The following is a 24,232-nucleotide window of genomic DNA, read 5'->3' as shown; positions in this document are numbered from 1 at the left end:
GCTATAGTCTAGGTAAGTTTTTAACAGCAGAAATTTTGACCAGTCCAAGCACAGGTGTTACTGATAACATTAAGGATGGCTCTGTTCTATAAGTGTCCCAGTGAGTCATGACAGTGTAACAGTGAGCTAACATGAGTAGGATATAATGAATACAGTATAAAATATCAGACACACAGCACACATACAGAATATACATGAAATAATAAATAGGACAGAATACAAGAACAAATATTTCAAATACGTACAAGTTAGGAATAAAAATGTACAACTACTTAAATAGTATTAATAAAGATGTAAGTAAACCTATTGTGCAATTTGCACTTATTGCAGTTGTGATGTATATGAGTCTTATCTAACACTCAGTGATGAAGTGTTAAACAGTTTTATTGCGTGTGGTAGAAATGATTTCTTGTAGCGGTCCGTGCGACATCGAAGCTGTCGGAGCGTCTCAGAGAAGGTGCTCCTCTGTTGGACCAGCGTGGGGTGGAGAGGGTGGTCGGGGTTATCCATGATAGATAACAGTTTGTTCAATGACCTCCTCTCCACCACAACTTCAAATGTGTCCTGTTTGCAGCCAATAACGGAGCCAGCCTTCCTGATCAGTTTGTTTGTGTCGCTGGCTCTGATGCTGCTGCCCCAGCAGACGGCGGAAGAGAACAGAGCGCTGGCAACAACAGACTGGTAGAACATCTCCAACAGTCTGCTGCACACGTTGAAGGATCTCAGCTTCCTCAGGAAATACAGTCTGCTCATCCCCTTCTTGTAAACAGCAGTGCTGTTGATTTTCCAGTTCAGCCTGTTGTCGATGTTGACACCCAGGTATCTGTACTCCTCAACCATATCCACATCTCCACTGAGAACGAAATGGTGCTGCGGAGCCGTTCCCTTCCTCCTAAAGTCAAAAACATCTCTCTGGTCTTGTCCAAGTTCAGCAGCAGATGATTCTTACTATCCCACTCCACAAAGTTGTGTATAATATACATTATATATATATATATATATATATATATATATATATATATTCACCTAAAGGATTATTAGGAACACCATACTAATACTGTGTTTGACCCCCTTTCGCCTTCAGAGCTGCCTTAATTCTTTGTGGCATTGATTCAACAAGGTGCTGGAAGCATTCTTTAGAAATGTTGGCCCATATTGATAGGATAGCATCCCCCACACCATTACATCACCACCACCACCAGCCTGCCCAGTGGAAACAAGGCATGATGGATCCATGTTCTCATTCTGTTTACACTAAATTCTGACTGTACCATCTGATGGTACAGTGATTGGTACAGTGAATGATGATTTCAAGAGAAATCGAGACTCATCAGACCAGGCAACATTTGTCCACTGTCCAATTTTGGTGCGCTCGTGCAAATTGTAGCCTCATTTTCCTAGTTTTAGTGGAGATGATTGGTACCCAGTGGGGTCTTCTGCTGGTGTAGCCCATCCGCCTCAAGGTTGTTCGTGTTATTCCCATTCTCCTCTGACCACTAGCATCAACAAGGCATTTTCACCCCCAGGACTGCAGCATACTGGATGTTTTTCCTTTTTCAGACCATTCTTTGTAAACCCTAGAAATGGTTGTGTGTGAAAATCCCAGTAACTGAGCAGATTGTGAAATACTCAGACCAGCCCGTCTGGCACCAACAACCATGCCACGCTCAAAGCGACTTAGATCATCTTTCTTTCCCATTCTGACATTCAGTTTGGAGTTCAGGAGATTGTCTTGACCTGGACCACACCCCTAAATGCATTAAAGCAGCTGCCATGTGATTGGTTAATTAGATAATTGCATTAACGAGAAATTTAACAGGTGTTCCTAATAATCCTTTAGGTGAGTGTATATACATATGAGTGGGCTGGAGAACAAACAGGATATACCATTTTATTTATAGAGCTTTAGGGTTGTTGCCAGGCCAGCTGTTTCCCCCGTCTTTATGCTCAAGACTAATCACCTCCTGGTTCAAGCTCCATATTTAATGTGCAGCCATTAGAGTAGCATCAATTTCCTCATCTAACTCCCGCTAAGAAGTAAATAGGCGCAGACCTTCAACAAACTGACAAGCTTAGTCATTCTCAATGTGCTCTAGTTAAATACTTCCATTGTGGCAGTAGCACTGTGTGTGGCAGGACCCATGTTATATTTAGGAACACCTGTAAAGGCCAGACCATCTTTAGGGTCATAGGCACTATATGACTCTAAGACTTATGCCTGGTTTCATCTGACCATCAATAGGACTTCAAGAGAACAAAGTACTCAGTGAGAACTAAGAGTGTGAGTGTGTGAGTGAGAATGTCTAAGATTAGAAACCTCCAGCTGAAAGGTCACTGAAACAGAACAGAGGCCATCCTCGACCCACACAGAGCTGTGTTTAAGTACAGACCACCTGACTTTCATATCCATGTGTGTGGCAGTAAATCCACAGCTGAGATGAGTTTCTGCTGTTTGTTGAAAGAGTAACAGCCCAAATTCTCATCAGTGTCTCTAGTCTAAACACTTTCAAAGGACACAGGTTTGAAAAAGGCACTTTCCACTCTCTTTCTCTCTCTCTCTCTCTCTCTCTCTCCCCACCTTTGACATTTCAGCCACCCATTAATCCCCCTTGTTATATTTGGACAAATGTTCCCATGCACTATATCAAGTGCAAGTTTCCACCTGTGAGCTTCTGCCAGTCAAAAATGCTTTGTCCAAGGTAGATGAAAGCAATATCTTTTCGTTTGTTAACACAGACTGGCAAATGCATTCCCTTAGATGTCCCTTACTAGTTGATTTATGAGAAAATTTAACCAAAAAATGCAAGTCACCTTCCAAATATGCCCCTCTGGCATCTAACGGTCAATATATTATGCCTCGGTCCATTACCCCAAGTAATCCTAAACCCAACTATTTTGTGCAGATGTGCCTGAAAAAGATTGAGTCTCATGCGTGTTTCCAGTATGAACATTTTCCACCACTCTAGGCTTTAAATAGACACAGTTTCCATCTTGACAGTTCATCTGCCCACCAACCCCATTGTTAAATCTCAACAAATCATCCCAGCCAGTTTCCAGATCCATTATTAGTTTCCACTGCTTGTCTCTTCATAGGCAGGCTTGAAAAAGGTTCCGTTCCAAGTCTTTCATCTCTAAGTAATTCACCTATCCCTTCTTCATTGTTAAATTTCAACAGATCACCGTCCCATCCATTCAATATTTTCCCCATGAGTGTTTTTGCAGACGGGCTCCAAATTGTTGGTTTTTTGATTAGTCTGTTTGGTTCACGGATGAAATACATAATGCAGATGACACTGTAATGTTATGCACTTATTCTACTGTCTTGTCAAGGTTGTTACCTTGGTTGGTCTGTATTCCTTATATGTGGCCTTGTGTAATGTTGATACAAATATACGTGTTTTTTTTCCCACTGCACTCGTAGAAAGTAAACTAAAATGCCCAAAGAATTACAAAATAACAGTACTTTCTCTCCTGTTTGAAACCATGTTGTTTTCAACTTCACCCTCACCTTCTCTGCAGGCAGGCAGCCCAAGAGTTCAAAGAGGCAGAAATATACAGGCAGGAAAATCATTTTGAGATTTTGGTTTCATGTTCAGTTTACACAGTGGTATATAGATGGTTGGTTTGAAGGCTAAAGCCAAGGAACATTCTTCGAATAGCCTGCCAGCTACCACTAATGGAATTTAGTTTAATGGATAGCTGAGTTGCAGATAGCACGACCAAAGCTTCAAATTTGGACCCAGTTTGGGAAAAACACTCTGGGTTTGCTTACATATATATATATATATATATATATATATACTGTGCATATACATATACTGTGCATATACATACACACATGCATGTAGTACACTATAGCCTCCAAAATGACCCTAAATTTGAATTAAGAAAACGTGAATATTTTAATGAATATGGGTTTTATTGCACAGCTGTTGTACTGTTTTAACTAGGTTTACCTAATAAACTAAGTGTCCATATAAAGTAAAGTAAAAACTGCAGCATGGTTTGGATAAATGTCACTTTCACAACTCATCATTGTATTATGTATGAAAAACTTGCTCTACCATCACCCTCAATAACAAGACATCAGCATTGGCTGCAGTTTATTTATAAATGTATACATTTCAATTACTCTAGTTATCTAAAACTGCCTATGGTACCATTTTCCTCTACCTACCACTTGAAACACTCTACACAACTTTTTTTTTCTGTCCCTGCTGTATCTTTCGCTACAGCTAAGAAAGCCTTTAGGTTTAAAGCCCCCTCAGATTGGAATAATCTACCTGTGAACATTCGATCCATTCTATCTTTTCACTCCTTTAAAAATGCCCTGTTTTCCTATTATAGTACCAACTGTACCTGTCCATAATCCTCTACAACACCATGATAACACCTCTTCTAATATTATTATTAATATCCAGTTACATTCTTGCTCTGCCTCAAACTTGCCTATGGTTGACTGATTATGATGTTTTATTTATTTAGTTTTTTGGTCTGTTTTCGTTTTGTTAACTGTTTAATTATGATTGTACAGTTTATTTATTTATTGTTAAGGACCCCCTCAAAAACGAGATGCTGCATCTCAAGGGGTTACTCCTAATGTTCAAAAATGTTCAACAAATGTATCCACTAAACCATACACCTCTTTTTCAAGCTGGCATAGAAGGTAAAGTATACAAAAGCAAACAAAGACAGATGATTTTAGAAATGCTACATGTACTAAAAATGTTTACTGTGAAATTAAATTCTATATTTGGCTCAGTGTGAAAAAAAAATGCAGCCTCAGTACAGAGTGTTGAGTGCATCTGGCCTTTTTACTTCTAAAGTTTATCTTCCTATTTAGCTTTAAAAGTGCCAGGAAGGTATGACTGCAGCTGTGCTGAATATGAGCAGTGTGTGGTAACCTTTGAAACAGCTAGAAGAGACCTCCTCTGTGACATCAGCATCGGGTGTGACATCATCAAGCATGGTGGGATGGAACTGCACGCACAAGAGGTGTCAAAGAAAACTGGGAATAATATCCACTTTCCACACCTGAAAGAGAGCGTGGACAGTGTCGATACCAGAGTGAAAGAGATAAGAATCTAGCCTGGTCAGATGCTGAGTCTGTCATCTCCACACATCCTTATGTTGGAAACTCCCCAGCTGTCACAGTTATGTACCGCTGTGATGTCACACAGTAGCTATAAAACCAGCAGTGAAGTAATGAGGCTATAAGTGGCCAGCAGTGATGTGCGTAAATCCAGACTAGGATAGAAGGCAGGCCTTGATCTGGAATAACTGCACACATAACCTTACATCAGTATGACTGCAGAGCTAAAATAGAAACATCACTCCATCAGTTGATTCCCTTGGTAAGGGGGGAGGTGCTCAGGGTACATTTTCATTTTGTAAAAATAAACTATGAAACAATACATCAGTATGGTGTTATTATTGTGGATTATACTGCCGTCAGCTGTATTCCTGAGACTGATTCCAGTGTTCCGTGTTACTGTATACGGTATGTCAACTCTTGGCCCTGTTACTGCAATGCTGGCATGACTAATGCCAGAAAGTAATTATTACTGTTAGTTGAATATTTTCCACATCTGTCACCTGATTTGCCTATGTGATATTGGCGAAGGCATGACCCGCCCGACTCTGCCTCTGATTGGCTGATCTAACCAATCTCACACCTTATGCCCAAACGTAACCAACCCAGCCAATGAAGGCAACGAGTACTAGCCAATCAGAGACAGAGTAGGGCTGGTCATGTATTAGCCATCCTAGGAAAACAAATTTGGCGTTTGCCTACATTTACACTTTCAAATGTTGATCAACGTTTTCTAGACTAAGGGACTTTACTTTGACATACTTCCTCTTGAAACACAGTGTTGCAATTCTACTACCAAGTTAGCGACTAGCTGGTGAACATAGTGTAGCATTTGGCTAAAGAGCCAGTTTCCCCTCAAGAGCTGGTGCATGGAGACCAAAACAGAGCTAAGAAAAAAGAGAGTGAATATTGGACTTACATTAATCAGGTGGACACAAACACAACTAAACTAAATAGGCAACTGTTTGCTGCAGTTAACTTCACACGGTGTTAATATGGCATTGTTCTGTTTACAGCTTGTTTCCGTTGATGACTAACAAAAATTCAGTCATTGGAAGATTAAAGCAAATTAAGGCCATTTTCTTTTATAGAGGATGTGGAGGGGCCATATTTTGTAAATGTGTTTAATTGGTTGGAGTTGTTATTATACCTCTACATAACAACAAAGAAAAATAATAAATTTTTCCAACATGTTACAGGTTACGCAAGTATGTTCAACAACATAGATGCCAACAAGCACAAAGCGAAAACAGACACCCCTGACATGGTATCACCAACACAGTTCCATTACTGCTTTTAAACTACAGATACTCTCTTAGACAACTATATTGGTCTATACTTAGCCTTGACATATCTGGGCCTACCACACACAGAGCCATGTGTTTCCTTTGGCCACCGCAGTCAACCCATCCACACATCCAGGTCTGCAGAACAGTGAAGCACGTGGCCAAAAAGCCTGCTGATACTCAGCACAGGAAACCCTGAGACTGACAGACTGCAAAAACAACCAGCAGCATAACAACATTCAGAAAAATATCAGTTTCCCAACTTACAGTCACAATATTACAGCGACCATGCAGGAAAAAACTATATTTATTTTGTTTTCTTATAATCTTGCAATTGATAGACTTCTTTGTCACAGTACACCACTCAGGTGTCCTTTCAGTACTCTTACACAGTCAGACTTAATGCAATCTGTTAAAAAAAATAGTTAAATCAAACAAAGCTGAGTCAAACATCCCTTAAAACCATTCAAAAAATGTGCCTGTGATGTGAGATAAATTGACTTTATAAACAACCTGACAGAAACTGCAATACTCTGCAAGACAAAACGTCAGCCAAGTTTGAGTGTTGTTTTGCAGCGTGGCCGGAGCATGTTCCTCCATCAAGCTGTTTCCTTTAGATATCATGGAGTTGAAGTTTGGGCCCTGAAGGTGTAATGACGGGACTGACAGCACACACACACACACACACACACACACACACACACACACACACACACACACACACACACACACACACACACACACACACACACACACACCACACTTTCACTCACGGCTGTGTTTTTCCTTGCTCAGATGGTCTAATAGGAGTCCCTACTGTACTGAGCCAGCATAGAGAAAGAATACATCCATATTAGGAAAAGAGCAGACGTCCTTATATGGAAAAGCTTCCTCTGTAGTAACAGCCCTGTCTGCTGGCTTCTCACTCACATTCCTTAAGCTCCAGGTTTCTCTGGGAGTTTTTCATTTCCGATTCGCTTGGCTGTAGAAGGAGCAGGGCCGCCTTTCATAAGAGTCTGGCCTGGTGTGTGATCCCCCTTTTTCAAAAAAATACACAAACCTCCGTCTAGCCTCTTTCCTGCAATCCTCCACTTTGGGGTTTGATGTAGTAAAATAAGCCTGGCCAGGGACAGGGCACACCTGGCCTTTTTAAGTTTGTCATAGACTAAACCTCATTAGGCAGGTGAGAAGCCAGAGAACATGTAGCCTTTGTTCCCGTAATATCTGCCCCTCATGCCTTCATGGGCCAGGCTACACTTTCACTAAAGTCGACTTAGGATTTTTAATCATGATTTGTCCTGACTAAGACCCTTAGAGTCAAAACGTCCAGTCAAATGTGAAATATAATCCTCAGCCTTTGTTTTCAACAGAATCCTCTGAAAGAAACTTTGCCTTTTTGGGAAGGAAGAAAAGCAGCCTAATGTGCCATTAACTAAGAGCATTAGTCTTTGTCCCCTAAATACCTTTCCTCATGTAAGCCTATTGTACTCAAAAAGTATTTTGGGTACTGCCATTTTATGATACTTTATACCCATAGTGTGTGTGTATATATATATATATATATATATATATATATATATATATATATATATATATATATATATATATATATATATATGCTCTTCCACTACATTTCATAGGGAAATATTGTACTTTTTACTACACTACATTTTAGTTACCAATTTTTTTGAAAGAATTTTAACAGGAGATGTAATGTAGGACTTTGACTTGTAATGGAGTATTTTTTACATTGTGGTATTGCTACTGTTACTTCAGTGGAGGATCATAATACATAATCCATCATGTGTTTCATACAATCAAACAGGATCAGAGGAAGTATTTGTGAACAAAATGCTCCACTCATGCATAATAGATCATAATGTGTTTTAATGTTCAGTGCTTAAAGCTGCAGTTCAGCCACTGATGTCAGTACATAAACATGCCACTGCAGTGTCCCAGATGTATCAGTAACCACACAAGTACAGAAGACAAAGTTACAAGAATTTTGCAGCAGTTGCAAAGTCTCTGTGTACCTTGTTAGATAACCAGCTCAAGTTAATGACTCAAATGAACTTCCTTTCCCTAACAGCAGACTGTTAATGTGTTAAAGTACAGGCTGTCTGTGTGCCTTTAATGCCAAAGCTGAGGAATGCTGTAGTGGGCCTACAGTCTTAACCACCCATCACACATCAATCAGTTTATGTAATCATCACATGTTGATGCATCTTTATGAGTTTCTACCTGTTTTTATTTTTTTAAACTATTCTTCTTTCATTCAAAGCTCTTTGTGCCTTCCTTTTTGAACTGTTTAACTCTTCTTCTTTTTTTTTTTTAAATTAATATTTATAGGTACCGGCTGTCTGTTTGTGAAGTCAGTCTTTAGGAATTCCCAGTGTGGGGTCCCAGGCCTCTAACCAGACTAAACCTCCCATTCCAGATGAAAGCCGCTCTAAGAAAGAGAGAGACAGTGTTGTTTGGCCGAGCAGCAGAGCCTTGCCTTCAGACAGCAGGAATGTGGGATGTCTGGAGTGGGGGTCAGGAAGTGAGGAAAGAATGCCAAGTATGTCCATGTTTGTCCAGGGCTGGCTCTCCATTCAGCCCCCAGTGACGTGCTACGAGGGCCAGTAAGTATAAAGGGAGCAGGGCTCTGCAGTCAGAACTCAGATCAACTCCTCTACCGAAGCTAAACTCTAGCTTTCACCAAGAAAGACTGTGACCGGAGCAGCAGAGACACGCTACGAGACAAGAGATCAACTTGATCAGAAACGGTTTCTCAAGCTCAAACTCTAAGACTAAAGGAAAACTTTCTCAACAAGACTTAAGGAAAAACTAGAATCTATTTCTACAAGGAAGAAAAGATGTCTGCTGGAATGAAGAAAATGATTTTGCTAACTTTCCTGAGCATCATGCTCTCATACATGGTAAGTCAAAAAAACTGACTTTATACTGCTGCTTTTGTTGTTTTGGGCTTAGAAGCTCAGGCTTTAAACATATAGGCAATGCTTTGAGTCTTTAAACTTTACTCTTGTAAATGACATAGCTCCAACCTTAAAATATATTGTGTTCTCCATGTGCTGGATGTGTAACTATAACTACTGTATAATACACTTTGTGGAGATGATATTTAACTAAGCATGTGTCTGTGTGTGCTCAGGCTGCAGGTCAGGAGTGTAGCAGCCAGTGTTCGTGCCCCTCCACTCCCCCTCAGTGCCCCCCAGGAGTGAGCCTGGTGCTGGATGGCTGCGGCTGCTGCAGGGTATGTGCCAAACAGATGGGGGAGCTCTGCACTGAGAAAGACTTCTGTGACCCACACAAAGGCCTCTACTGTGACTTTGGATCCCCCATCAACAGACGCATAGGAGTGTGCACAGGTGAGCCATTGAAAAAAAACAAATGTTTCTGTGACGCCCTGCTGTAGAGCATTAACTGTCCCTAATGTATGAACCGACTTGTGACCTTTCCCTTGTCGTTTCCCCCTCAGCTCGAGAGGGAGCCACATGTGTTTTCGGAGGCATGATGTACAAGAGTGGGGAGAGTTTCCAGAGCAGCTGCAAGTACCAGTGTACCTGTCTGGATGGAGCCGTTGGCTGTGTCCCTCTTTGTTCCATGGACATCAGGCTGCCCAGCCCAGACTGCCCCATGCCAAGACGTGTCAAGGTGCCAGGGAAGTGCTGCGAGGAGTGGGAGTGTGACAGACACAGTTTCATGGGCTCTGCTTTGGCCGGTAAGTTTGTCTCCTTTGCTTTTAGGTAGACAATACTCTAGTTTTTTTGTTGATCTTTATACAAAGAGGAGACATAATCAGAATGTCTTTCTAATCCAGTGTTTGCTCCCGTGTTTACAGCCTACAGAGATGAGGAGACCTATGGCCCAGATCCCTCCCTGATGAGGGAGAACTGCCTGGTTCAGACTACTGAATGGAGTGCATGCTCTAAGACTTGTGGCCTTGGGATCTCCACCAGGGTCACCAATGATAACCGTGAATGCCGCCTAGAGAAACAGACCCGGTTGTGCATGGTGCGACCATGCGAGTCACAGCTGGAGCAGAGCATTAGGGTGAGTTCTTGTTCAAGTGCACTGCTTTTTTTCATGAACTGTACAGATACAGTATAGCACTTAAATAGCCAAAGAATGCCTAATAAAGTTGCCTTGCTCTTAATTTGCCTCCTGCAGAAAGGAAAAAAGTGCATCCGTACTCCCAGACTCTCAAAGCCCATGAAGTTCGAGATCTCTGGCTGCACCACCACCAAGTCCTATAGGCCAAAGTTCTGCGGCGTCTGCCTGGATGGACGCTGCTGCACCCCCCACAGAACCACCACCCTGCCCATGGAGTTCAAATGCCCCGACGGGCAGGTGATGAAGAAGCACATGATGTTCATTAAGTCCTGCGCCTGTCACCACAACTGCCCCGGGGAGAACGACATCTTTGAGTCCATGTATTACAAGAAGATGATGGGAGACATGGCGTGAGCCACTGAAGGACGATCACAGCTTATGACTTGAAAACAAACAGAACTCCATCTCATTTTGCAGCTCAGTATATATGTTTTTTATGTTTAATTTTTCTCATTTTCTCATTGTAAAAGTATGGTCATATGTTTTGTATGGCTGGCGCACATCAGCCACATAGACTCAGACAGAGGGTTGCATAGCAGCTCCAAGAGATTCCTGCACTATAACTTCTATTTTTGACAAACCTACTGTCAGGTTGCCGCCCATTCCCCTTGAAATCCCTTTTACAGACCCGTCCATTTTACTGTATGCATTTTTATACATTATCTAAACCTTGACGTCCTCTCTAAATGAGGTGCCTAATAACTCCCCCCACCCTTCGAGTCCAGACCAGACCTGGAAACTCTAAGCAGCTGTAGATGGAGCATGCAGACCACAGCAGGCCAGTGTTCCCCTGTCCAAACAGGTCTGAATATGTCCTTGTATGTGTGTGTGTGTGTGTGTGTGTGTGTGTGTGTGTGTGTGTGTGTGTGTGTGTGTGTGTGTGTGCCTGTTAGCACAGGCCTGAATGTCAGCCTTGTCTCTGCGTCTACGCTGTTCACCCTGCTCACAGAGTAGAGGAAAGGTCAGAGTTTCCGCCTCAGCATGTGGATGAGAAAGCAAGCAGCGTGCTGGGTTTAAGGTTAGCTATGGAACATAGTGGGCTTTTCCACCGCACTGAGAAAATGACATGTTGACTATTACTGATTCAGGTCAGAAGGAAGAAACCAAGTGTCTATAGGAAAAAAAGTCTATTTTGTACAAAAAATAGAAGAAAAGACTGGAAGAATTGTAATTTCATTCCTTTTTTATTGTTGATGTGTAAATTATGTATATATTTGTACAGTTTAAGTTAATTTAAAAGCCAAATTTGTTCTGTGCTTAAAAATGCATCGATAGTGTATTTTTTGTCGACAGTATTTTTTACTATTTTATTGAGAAGTGTGACAAAAATGTTACATGTTTCACTTTGTAGCTGGAAATAAAATGTTATATTTTTTTATACAAACATGAGTTCTCCAATTTGTCTGTCTTTAAGTCCATGATATACAGTACTATGGGATCTATTGACCAACGCCTTAAACTAAGCATACTGAACAGGCACAGGAATCACATAGTGATCTGCACACTGTAACTATTACTTGTTCATGTTTAACTTTAGACATCTTTGCCAGTGCATGTATTAATTTGTAATTAACACAAAGATCACTCTCCCAGAGTGCAGAGAATCAACCTTGCTCAGTCACTACATCAAGTATGCAGCTGAAGTGAACAAAATAGTGAAATGATTTAATCAGGTGGGAGTTTTCTTTATGATAATAAATATTGTTATATTCCCACCACAGGAATAACATATGTTGGTTTGTTCTTCCACTTTCCACTTATGTAACATTATTTACTCTAATGCCTTGTTCAGTAAACACAGAAGTTTAAAAAATGTATAATATGAATAATGCACAGGACTGGTGGCTGTTTACCAAATTGCTCCCTATTGATTTGTTAGCTGAACTGAAAAAGCATAACATTGTGATTTAACTGTATTAGTTTATGCATTGATGCATGCTTTTTTTCTGTTTACATATGGATATATGATACTGTACGTTCTAAAGAACAAAAATTAAATGTCTCAAGGTGACAACGGTGGCCTTTCAAATCTCCCTTGCTGACAGCACTCACCTTTTGAAAAGAGGACTGAGACAGTCTAATGTCGCCATCTGGTGCCCTTTTCATTTGGTTGTCATGGATTCTTTTATAACATTTTCAGCTTGTTTTGGCAGCCATACGCATACATCTTATCTTCATAACCTTAAATGAATCTCTCTGATCCACAGTTGTAATTGTTGGTCAAACAGTATAACGGTTTGCTGCAGAACGTTCTAAATATATGTCTAACAAGTATGTTACGCTGTTGTGTACAAATGCCCAATGGAAAACAAAAATGTCAAACCTGGCTGTAATATATTATTGTTCTTCTTCTTCTTTATCTTTCTTAACTTTGAATTGTAATACAACCATTGCTATGGTGTTACATTTTCTGTTTATAATGATACAAGAGACCACCCTCCAATAGTTGTGATTTTTAGCTATGCTTAGCTTATCATGCAGATTAAAAAACTTTTACTTCAGGCTTTAAGACTCTTTGTATTTGCATATATCGGTGCTGTTACTGTGCATAGACACTAATCCTAACGTTTTCAGTTTTCAGTTGTGTCTACAGCAGCTACATGTACGTAAGCTGCCAAAGAAAGCAGAACTTGTTTTGCATTTTTTTTAGTCTTTCCTCTGCCCACATTCTATTATTGCTTTCTTTCAATCCATTTTTATTTTTTACTTCTGTTCAAGAGCTCTCAACATTTCGCTGTCCAACCACATGATTCACTACCCTGGCTCTTTTTATCTCAATAGTATTAACCAATGAATAATGCAATGCTGATGCCAAAACTAAGAGTTAACATGTTGTTGTCTTGAATATACTGTATAAACAGCTTGTGTGTCAGAGTGATGATTCATGTTCTCAGCTTCTTCTCCCACAAACACAACCAAGTGCAGAATGTATCTACAGTATGAATCAATGTCTCCTTACAGTAGGAAGCCAGGTTCACAATGAGCTGTGTGAGTAACAAATACAGTAGATGTATAAATTAAACAGTATTAAATGACTTAATCATCAATTGTACCAGTTACACAATCCATTAACATACCTACACAGTTGTACATTTGTTAGTACGCTGAGTTTATTGCATTGATCATCATATGCAAATATCCATTTGATTTTAGAGGCATTGAAATGATTTGCCAAAACAGAGATTTCTAGTTAAACTTTTCAATTTATTGGTTTTCTTACATAAATGAATTACAGTTCATTAGTCTGCTATAAATGTTCACTTATTGCCTTGGCTTGATTAGAATCAACTGTATCTATAATAAGTAAGCATCTACGTCTTTTCCTTCCGCTTCCCCATAAGTAAGTAAGCATCCCAGAAAGAGCTTTGTATGCATGCCGTTACTGTACAACCTCACCTTGTCAGTGTGTGTTTACCTGCATCTGCGTCAACTGTTCACATAAATCAATGTGCAGTGTTAAAATAATTTCAAAAGCAGACACAGAGATACATCTGCAGAAAGAGAGAGATGGTTGTCAGAGAAAATGAAGTAAAACAAGCTGTCAACGTTAACTGACAAAGATTTTTCATGAATATTATATGCATGTGTTTGAATGCACAGAACTTTTGTTTGTTTTTAGTACAGTATGCATGTCGAATTGCAATGTGCATCTATGTTAATCTATGTGAGGGACAGGATGTCACAAGGGAGGCTGCAGCAGTGTGTGCATCCTCGAGAAAAATAGCGAAACATAAAATCTTCACATATTCAAACTCTATCTGTGGAAACTAGGCAGCTGGTAAAGCGGAGGAGGACGAGGAGGTTGCAGCGTCAATTATTTTAATTTTTTTTATAAAAATCTTTCTCTCTCAGCCTCGCCGCATCTCATGGAGTTTCTGGGCAACGTTTTCGAGCTCTGACTCAATGGCTGCCAGGCTTTCAATCTCTGGCTCCTGCAGATATAATGAGAGGACAGAAAGTGGGGAAAAGATAGTTAGAGTGCAAACAATCATATATATGTGCAAACCTTTCATGCACCACAGCTCTAAACACATCTTGGCACAATCAGCTTCCATGCATTGCTGTTTTGGCTGTTACCAAGGACACATTATGACCAGAATTACCTCCTATAGACTCACTGTTACAGCAAATGTGTAACAGTTTTTGGCCATTAACGCTGGTACAGTCTAAAAAGCTTACTTTGAACATGCTGCCAAATAGCCGCTGAGCCATTTTGTATCATTGTGGTATTCAAGCTGTGGAAAGGATTCTGCTTCATAATTTTTTACAGTTACCTTTTCACAGAAACCTAATCAGCTTTTAGACTTGAACTAGCAAACCAGACTGCTCAGCGCTACAAAAAAAGAAAGAATTAGCCTTGTTATGTATAATGCAACTTGGGAAAAACAGTTATTCACCTTCTGACGAGAGTAAGATGAGAAGATAGATACCATTCTCATATCAGTACACTAAATATGAAGCTAGCACCAGTAGTTGGTTAGCTTAGCTTTATGTGAAGACTGGAAACAGTTAACAGTTAGCCTGTCTCTGTCTGAAATCCCTCAACCACCACCTCTAAAGCTCACTAATTAACATGTTATATTGTTTAATCAGTACAAAAACTTTTAAGAACAATTATTGCAGTGTATATATATATATATATATATATATATATATATATATATATATATATATATATATATATATATATATTTAACATGTTAATAAGTGATCTTAAGAAGTAATGATAGATGGATTTTGTTAACTATGGACATAGCCATGCTAGCTCTTTCCACCTGTTCCCAGTCTTTATGCTAAGCTAGCTAACTGGCTGCAGCCAGTAGCTTCACATTAACCGTACAAACACGAAAAAGGTATACATTTTTCTCATCTAACTCTCCGTAAGCAAATAAACTTATTTTCCAACATGTTGAACTGCTGTATTATTCTCAGTCGCTTCACAAAATGCCAACACTTGTTGGGAGATAAAGGGATGGACAGCAAACCTCTGACTTCCGGCTGGCGCTGCCCTCTTCCTCCAACACCCTCCTCTCCTCAGGTCCCCTTCTAGCGATCATCTGCAGCTCCTTCTCCTCTTGACTCCTCTGCGTGTTTCTTTTCTTCTTCTTCTTCTTCTTCTCTTCTTCCTCTGGGACCTCTTTGGAGTGATGTTGCACTTTCTGCTGACTGTTGAGCTGCTGCGCCTTCTTCACTAGCATCAGCTTGCCCCTCTTGGTCCATCGCTTCAAGCTCTCCCTACTACTCTCTCTCTTCATCTCCCCTTCATCCTCCTCTTCCTCCTCCTCCTCCTGTTGCTCCTCTTGTTTAGGTCTATGTGATAAAAATGCAGATCTCTTGTTCGTCTCCCCTTCATCTTCTTTATCAAACTTCTTCTCTTTTGATTTGATTCTGGGTGCATTTCTCTTTTCACCAGATCCGTCACCTGGGAAAATGACAAATAAAGAATGAGATTTTTTTCCCCTTCTGTTTCCTTACTAAAACACCTACCAGACCGCCAGCAGAATACTCTCCACCATCAGCAAGATTCCACTTCTTGTAATGAAATATTTCTTGCCAGCTGGCAGCGTTGCCCCCAGTGTTGCTAGCTATGCTTTATGGGAATTAACAGCATGGCTGGAACATTCAGATGACTTGGCAGAGGCTCCCTTTTATAGTATTTCATTGTCCTTTGTCATTTTAGCTTAGAATATATATATATTTTTTAATCTGTTTAAAGGTCTGGAGATAGAGAAAGCTACATCTTGATTGCAGTCTTGCAGATTGTGGTGAATGATTCCAGCTGTAACCAAGCACACCAGCTCATTTGAATTCTGGGACATGGAGACATTTGATCATTTCTGTTGGTGTGCTGTCAGTGTGCCAGCCATGTTGGCTCTGCTTCCCTGATTTCATCATGAAGATGGAAGCTCTTCCATCAATCACCCACTTCTGTGGTGGCAGGTGGTTTCATTTACAAAGCATTGCACTCTCCCTATCTTAAGATTCCTCTATCTGCCTTTGGTCAACTTTATTACATATTTTAATTTGCTTGGATGAAATTTATCTCTTGAATAAAAATAAATATGTCTTGACTGGCACTTAAAACATCAAGCCCTAAATCTGAATATGCATGTTTCCTGTCATCTTTCTTTTCCTTTCTGTGCTTTTTAATTGTAACTAAGATGGATTGCAAACAAAACACAAGCATGCATAAAGGAAGAAGAAATCTACTTGCCTTTCTTATCCTTGATCATGTTTTCTTCCTCTGAATTAACTCTCTTCTCTTCATATTCTTCTTCTTCTTCTTCCCCCCTCTTTTCAGCTTTGCCTTCACTCCACTCATCCACAGACTCAGAGATGTGACTTCCTGGGCTCTCATCATTTCCCCTCTTCTCTTGCACCTCTTCAGCGACATCCTCCTGTGACTCATCATCTCTCAAATTGACATCCTTGTCTTCCTTTCCGTCTCTGTTTCCTGTCCTCTTCTTCTGGGACAGGATGGATCGTTCACCTGGGCCTCCTAAAGCCTCCAACATGGATCGATCTGAAAAAACGGGAGTGGTTGGAATTTAATTTACTAGAGGACATTGATTTTCCCGTGATGTTAAAAGAAGGCACTTACACAAAAGCACAGTTTATTGCCAGGGGCATTTTGTGTACTAACATCAGATTTGGTATGTTTTTGCTCAATCATGAGCAGGTCAGTATGTCAAATTTTACGTGACAATAGCAAAATTGTGTGCATGATGATCGTGATGCTTAAATGTGTCTTTGTAATTTTCTCACCGAAAGCCTTCACTAGCATGAAAAGTAATATAAGTTTCACATAAGAGAATGTTAAGGTTAATGTATCATAATGTAATATCCTTATACTGCAAGTACTGTTATAAAACTGTATACCAGGGTAAATAACACACACACATTCAGTCCATGTATGTTATTAAATACATTTTCTTAAACCTTTTTTTCTGTGCTCATCTTTTAAACTCTAAAATAATCTTTGTCTAATAGAGCTGAGAAAGAATTTATGGAAATCATTTCAGATACATCCTTGATTAGACACATACCTGTATGGGTGAAAGTTCACTCATTATAAATATACATTTTTAACATTGCCAGTTACTTAAACCATGATCAAATTCATTATACTGATCTGTGACGTCATAAAGAAAATACATTACAGAGCTAAAATACACACATATTCAGTGATTATAAATCAAATCACTACATTATCTCTACTGCATTCTTCATGTTTATCTTTTCATTTTACCTCAGATGTTTAAGATACATAAATATATATATATAAAAGTTGCTGCATTGTCCATTGTATACCTTAACTCTTTTAATACAATTTGATAAGTTCTCATAGCGCTCAGAAGCTCTTAAGGCTGGCTGGCAGAGTTTGGTGCACCGTATTAGTCATTACTATTTGTTCTTGTATTGCTACTTGTCCACTGTGTGCTCTACAGGGAGTCTGGCACTAACATTTAAAAAAAAGCCAGGTGTGCTGTCAGATGGAAGGACCTCATCTATGTCCTGCTTATTATATATTATTATATTAAATTCCCATCAGCGTATCTCCTCTGTCATCTCTGCTTTGCTGACAATATAAAATCAGAAATAATAGAAGTAATACCATTATCCATATCATTTTGGATAATGCTGCTGGTAGATTTTAAAATGTTGATTAGAGATATTCCCCAAAATGGAAGCGACTGAAATGTTGTTGAACTGTGATAAGAAATAAACAGCGTAACAATGCAGAAAAGCATGAATCTGAGCTTCTCACCAGCAACATCATCTGCAGTCTGAGGACTCTGAGTGGTTGGTTCAGGTGCACCAGTGTCTCTCTGCAGCTGAGCTCTCCCCTGACCACCTGGAATACAAAATAAGTCATTCAAGCTTTCTATCTTTGCCATATTTCCTATCTTCAAATACATGTAAACAAGTACGCTCAGCACCCAAATATTGGAAATCAGCTGTGCGCGATCTGTGACTCACCTTGGACAGCGATCTCCCGCAGCTCCTTCAGAAAGGTATGATGGCGAAGGATAGAAACAAGCCTGTCATCTGCACGACAAGCAAGCGAGCACAACTTCATTTATATAGCACATTTCATTCCAGGTGGAAGCACAATGTGGTGCACAACGTGTGAGCTACCACGCAAGTTGCAGCCACAAACACTATGCAGACAGCGTAAAGATAAAACATTAGACATAAATAAACACAATTAAAACAGACACATGAATAATACTTGTGATTTAAAAACATTAAAAAGTAAGACTAAAACTAACTTAAACAGTAATTAAGGCTAACAGTTGACCAATAACAAAATAATGACACGTGAATTAAAACCAAATGAAGAAGTAAGAAAAATGTCTTACTTAGTTTTTTAGTCTTGATTTAGTTTTAAAGGATGATGAGCTTTATATATATATATATACAAACACACATCAAAATGAAGCAAATGAGTGGTTTAATGTCTCACTCTAGTAAGAAAAGAACAGACAAATGACAACAAAGGGATCCTGCAGGGTAGTAAAAGTAAAGCACAGACATATGTCTTTCCCTTTCACTTTTTCATAGGGCTCAGCAATTTTGCTTCAGTGGCTCATCAGAGTTAATTGCCCTGAAATGTACTGCTTTCGAAGCAAGAGCACAATTAATCATTTGGCCCACAGAGACTCCCCAAGTAAATCGCAGTGAGCACTGGACTTTCTGCTGACCCACAAACAACACTGCATACTGTATGCAGCGAGCACATAAGAGACTACTGTACAGTGCTGTGCTCTGATATCAGCCTGTGATCTTTCTTTCTTCCCCCCTTTCTTTCCATGACTTTGACTCCCCAATTTTTATTTTTTTTAATCCTCTCCTCTCTTTGCATCCCTTTGAAGTTTCGCTCTCTCACTAGCAAACGCTTGGTGAGTAATGCTCGGATTGATTTTTTTTTACATTAGCATCAAGGTAATACACTGGCTATGTAACTGAATAGTCTTTACTCAGTGCTAGTGACCCCGCTGCAAATAACAGAGTGAGTTTTATACCCGGCAGCCATCGTAACAATCCATTAACCTGATGATGTGGGCATCGCGCTCTACATAAAAAAGGAGAGTATATATTGGTTCTCTTAGAAAGGCGGCGTGGCTCCAGTGAGGGCTGATTTGTGTCAGTCCTGGTCCTAGTTTCTAGGATGGTGATGTAATAATGAAGCCTTCACTACATGTCAAAATAAGAATTGTACATTTAAAATTCATGTTAAATAAGTATCATTGTATCATTGTAATACATCCTTAAAATAAAAATGACAGCCTCGGGTGGAATTTGTAAAAAAAAAACAAAAAAAAAAACAAACATTATAACTGCTGAGTGCATAAACAAAACATGAAACACTGTCTTCCGGGTCAAAACTGTAGGAAACTCACTATATTTCAGCAGTTAATTAGGGAAATACATCAAAAAGGATGACATCATCTTTACCCTAATTGATGTTACCATTATCAAAATTGAGAGAATTTGATTATAAATACTGAGAGATTGAATTGCGTCTGTCCTTTGGGTGGGGCTCACCTGTCTTCAGTGTGACCAAACACTCCTGACTGACAGGCATGGGGTGGGGCCTTGAGAGCACATCTGCCAACGCCTCCACAATGCATTTCATCACCTGCAAACACACACACACACACACACACACACACACACACACACACACACACACAAAATGTGACATTCTGATTCTTTTGATATTACTGTAAACTAATGAATTAGGGATGTTCTGGTAAAAAAACTAATAAACATCCTCCACTTGGTGAGGGCTATATGGGAATAAATCTTCACAGTTTTATAGATCAAAATGAATCTGCTTCTCTTTGAATGCTGCTGTATCTCGCCCACTTATTCAAAGATGTGAAACTAGCAGAGGAGAGAACAAAATCATTTCAACTCCCATTGTGCGTTCAATGTCAAGCCAATTCCACATGCCTGATGATTTCTCACTCATTTTTTCTTTTCAACGCATTCTGCTTTAGCCTGCCAGATCTTTGAAACTCCTGTCCCTCTTTCACACATCGTCCACATCTCGCATATTCTCATCCCTCCAAACCCTATTCTAGAAACTACATCCTTCTCTCTCTCTCTCTCTCTCTCTCTCTCAAAAGTCAATACCAAAATCATGGCAGTAAGTGCTCTTGAATTGATTTGAACAAGGTCATACCTTAGTACAGAATATACTTAAGTGAGTTAAATTGCTTGGATTAAGTATTCCTAATCACTGCTTGCCCTTTGAATGTTGCAAGTAGACAGACTTTACACTGTAATGAAGTAGCAGGTTACAGGTTACAGGTTCTATAATAATACTAATATGAATACAAATAATACTTCAAATGCTGCTAATAATAATGCTTTACCTTTACGTCCTCATTCTCCAGCTGACTTGGAGTCACTGGCAATGACAGAACTGCAAGAAAAGCAAGAAAAGACGAATCATCCTATCATTATCATTATTTCTACAATCCCTAAAGATCTATGCTATTCTCACTGTTACTAAAACACGCCGACTGTTTCAGTTACAGGGGGCTAAATGTGCCAAAGGTGCAGGTGAATTGGCTCCATCTTCCGCCGCAGTTAAAGATGTGTGTGTGTGCCGCTGTCCTTGGTGCTGAACCCAGGCACTCACATCTCTAATGCAGATTTCTCTCAGAAAACTATACCTATACAGCATGATGTCACTTAACTTCAATGAGCATTGCCTTACCGCAGTTGGACAGTATTGTCAAAACGAACAGTCCTCTTCCGATCATGATTGGAAACGAGGCGCATAAAGCTCTCCAGGAATAGGAAAATAGCGAAGCTTATATCAGAATGTGTGATTTTACCCCTTTGCCGGTGGGTCAGGTGGGACAGCCGGTGGGTTTACGAACGCATCCTGAACTAAACTTAGTCGCCTTTCGGTATTTCTGGAGAGCTAAATTTCCTGCAGAAGCATCCGCGACCCGGCAGCCTTCGTCCTCGACACCTCGCTGCAACAGAGCCCGCTTTTATAGGACGACGTGGGGGGAGGGAAGTGACATCATCCTGGGGCAAACTATTGCTATTGTACCTGATCATACCTCGATGGTTGTCAGGGCGTGTACAGGTTTGAGAGTACCTCATATAGCTATGGAAGCATCCATGTGTACTAATAGAGTAGATTCTGAGATTTCAGCTTTTTAAAATGTTATTCATAAAAGTTTTGGTCTATTATCCAGTGATCAAAACAAGACATAAAAGATAAAAAAAAATAAAACTTGTATCATTGGAAAATGCCTTTAATCTGATCAAGCAGGCGTGTCAATTTGAATACAGATGCACAGACTTTATGTCTCTGCCTCCATTATGTTGTGTTCCCATACAGGACAAAGCTCTATCATCATACTGTATTTGCTGATTATGTCTCTTGACTAGCTGAATGTGTTGCTAGGCGACGGTTTATTGAAAATGATTGCTGTAATGGCTGTGACTCTGATCATGTGAACAGGTGGATTCAATGAATGGATAAAAGAGACCTTTTCCACGCTTCATAACCAAAGGCAATGCAGCTTTAATCCTTCTTATCAGAGACTAAATGGGATCTGAATTTAAGATGTGTGACATAATAGACAACATACAGTATATGTTTATAATTATATAGCTAATAACACATATACAATAATACATATTGGTTAATAAATATCATGGATATTGCCATACACATGACCATTTTGAAAATGGTTATTGGTGGATTCCTCCTGGACAGTCTTTTGGTGGACCATTTAAGATGTATAGATGACAGTTAAAGACAACACTTTATAATAAGGGGTACAAAATATGGATAAATAATGTGTGAATTCCTGTTGCTCGCCATAAATAAATGCTTGAATCACTTTGACTTCATGGGATGAGTTAACACCTAATGGATTATCAGTTAAAGAATGTTAATTCACAGTTATTTCATACATCTATTTATACACCACCAAATGAGATGGAATTCAGTTACATATAAGGTATTTCAGGGCCATGCATTTGATCATCCTCTCTGACCGTCCACCTGTTGTCACAGAAATATGAAGCTGTTTTTATATCACGATCCCCGAGGATGAATCCTACTGACTTTTGGGAACCCCTAACTTTTCCACTAAATAGCGCCACCAGCAGGTCAAAGTTTTCACTTATTCTGTGAAATATCTCAACATCTACTGGACGGATTAGCAACACAATTTGTTGCAGACATTCATTGTTACCAGTTGCTAACTCTATGTTGTTTCACAATTACAAGCTATGGGATGGCATGTGAATTTTTTATTTTTACTTTATCATTATATTTTGTGTTCTAAAGAAGTGTGTAGCAAGGGAGAGAACGGTGCACTAAAACCAAAAACATCTAGCAAGTGCCAGTTGACAAATCATGGCAGAATGGACCGACATGTTTAAACATGCATCATTCTAATAAAGTGAGAAAGAAAGTGTCAGGAATCTGATTGTGACTTGTCCCCATTACTAGAGACTGAATATTTTGAGTGGGTCAGATGTTTGAATGCCCTTTTCTGTATCTAACTGGTTTCCAGAGACCGATTCCATCTGATTTGGTTGAAACATAAACAAAGTGACTGTAACTTAACACTTATGACCTGATGATTCTGCATTATTTTATTGTTATGTATTACTCAAGCATGTGTGTGTTGGAACATGTTATAAAGTGTTACAAAACAGCCAACAGTCATTTTAATTTAAACTTAACGCACAATTGAGTTTTATGTTTTGTAGAGTCATTAAATAAAGGTGTATTATACAACCAAACTATGGAACATCCAAATATTGTTTGCTCTCTTCTACCTCATAATCAATCAGTCAATTTTATTCGTCACACAAAATCATACGAGGTACAGTTCCTGAGTCCCAGATGTACATGAGCCTGTGAGGTCATTTTTTACTGACACATTCATTAAAAAACTGACAGACAAAAAGGTTTCCAAGGTGTGGGTTGGACTGTGTGCGGTTTCAAATTGCCTACTCCACCGTCCACCGAGATCCCAAAGATCTCATTACACTTTCAGAGAGACAATAAAGGCCAATTTGCGTCAGTTCCATATTTGTCCCGTGTAAACCTGCAACGGACAGCTTTGTTTAAACATGAAGAGGGTTTTCTTTGAATGCAATAATAAGGTCATTTTGAAATCCAACAGCTACGGGGACTGATTGAAATTCAGCCCACTGCAACATGCAAGAGAAATGGCAGAAAACTGGGACGCAGGAAATATATATTTTAGATCCTTTAAGTGTTTGGTTTACAACATACTGGTAACAGTTTCACTAAATAAACACATTAAAAGGGACCTCTCCCATTCATAGTCAATGTTCAAACAGTTTTGCCTGTATTGTGTAAGACATGTTTACCTCGATAGGTTCAGAAAACCATTCCATTCTTCTCTTTACAACCCTACCTTGCTGAGTACACCCTGCATGGTTTTCATTTCCATTCAAGAGCTAAATTAACATTTCTATGAGAACCTGAGCTGTGCTTAGTATAGCTTCCACCTGCCCTCATAGTTATACTAAATAAACAGAGTCAATACATACTGTACTGTACACTCTTAACCAAAAAATAAGATGAATAGGGAACTAATCTTTAGTAGATGATCATATACCACAGCTACTTATGTTAGATGGTCATTTATGTGCAGATTAACAACAATGACTCCTCTGCTCACCATCGCGCACAATATTGGGAGTTTTTGTTCAGTGT

The 24,232-nt window shown here is 39.5% G+C and overlaps 2 protein-coding genes across 2 annotated transcripts; one reads left to right on the top strand and one right to left on the bottom strand.

Annotated features, from left to right (window-relative positions):
- Nucleotides 1–9,029: 9,029 nt before the first annotated feature.
- Nucleotides 9,030–11,556, top strand: ccn2a (cellular communication network factor 2a). Its single transcript, XM_078274376.1, has 5 exons — nucleotides 9,030–9,299; nucleotides 9,533–9,749; nucleotides 9,860–10,102; nucleotides 10,223–10,434; nucleotides 10,552–11,556. The coding sequence occupies exons 1-5, from the start codon at nucleotides 9,237–9,239 to the stop codon at nucleotides 10,846–10,848; spliced, it is 1,032 nt and encodes a 343-aa protein (XP_078130502.1). The 5' UTR covers nucleotides 9,030–9,236; the 3' UTR covers nucleotides 10,849–11,556.
- A 2,121-nt stretch (nucleotides 11,557–13,677) lies between these two features.
- Nucleotides 13,678–21,500, bottom strand: chga (chromogranin A). Its single transcript, XM_078274375.1, has 8 exons — nucleotides 21,227–21,500; nucleotides 20,880–20,929; nucleotides 20,044–20,137; nucleotides 18,475–18,543; nucleotides 18,263–18,349; nucleotides 16,709–17,017; nucleotides 15,480–15,916; nucleotides 13,678–14,426 (listed from the first exon to the last, which is right to left on the bottom strand). Exons 1-8 carry the CDS (start codon nucleotides 21,270–21,272, stop codon nucleotides 14,343–14,345), a joined length of 1,176 nt encoding a protein of 391 aa, XP_078130501.1. The 5' UTR covers nucleotides 21,273–21,500; the 3' UTR covers nucleotides 13,678–14,342.
- Nucleotides 21,501–24,232: the final 2,732 nt, after the last annotated feature.

This window comes from Sander vitreus, chromosome 18 (assembly GCF_031162955.1).
Source record: "Sander vitreus isolate 19-12246 chromosome 18, sanVit1, whole genome shotgun sequence".
Lineage (NCBI taxonomy): Eukaryota > Metazoa > Chordata > Actinopteri > Perciformes > Percidae > Sander > Sander vitreus.
Note: the sequence above shows the minus strand (reverse complement) of the source record. Positions and strands in the feature narration are given on the sequence as shown.

What these genes read in the sequence shown, in the direction of transcription:
- ccn2a (XM_078274376.1), top strand. Translation starts at nt 9,237, where the DNA reads ATGTCTGCTGGAATGAAGAAAATGATTTTGCTAACTTTCCTGAGCATC. An exon ending in GCATCATGCTCTCATACATG is followed by an intron (nt 9,300 to 9,532) that starts GTAAGTCAAAAA and finishes GTGTGTGCTCAG; the next exon opens with GCTGCAGGTCAGGAGTGTAG. An exon ending in CATGGGCTCTGCTTTGGCCG is followed by an intron (nt 10,103 to 10,222) that starts GTAAGTTTGTCT and finishes CCGTGTTTACAG; the next exon opens with CCTACAGAGATGAGGAGACC.
- chga (XM_078274375.1), bottom strand. Translation starts at nt 21,272, where the DNA reads ATGATCGGAAGAGGACTGTTCGTTTTGACAATACTGTCCAACTGCG. An exon ending in TGGAGAATGAGGACGTAAAG is followed by an intron (nt 20,138 to 20,879) that starts GTAAAGCATTAT and finishes GTGTGTTTGCAG; the next exon opens with GTGATGAAATGCATTGTGGA. An exon ending in GCGCCAGCCGGAAGTCAGAG is followed by an intron (nt 14,427 to 15,479) that starts GTTTGCTGTCCA and finishes TTATATCTGCAG; the next exon opens with GAGCCAGAGATTGAAAGCCT.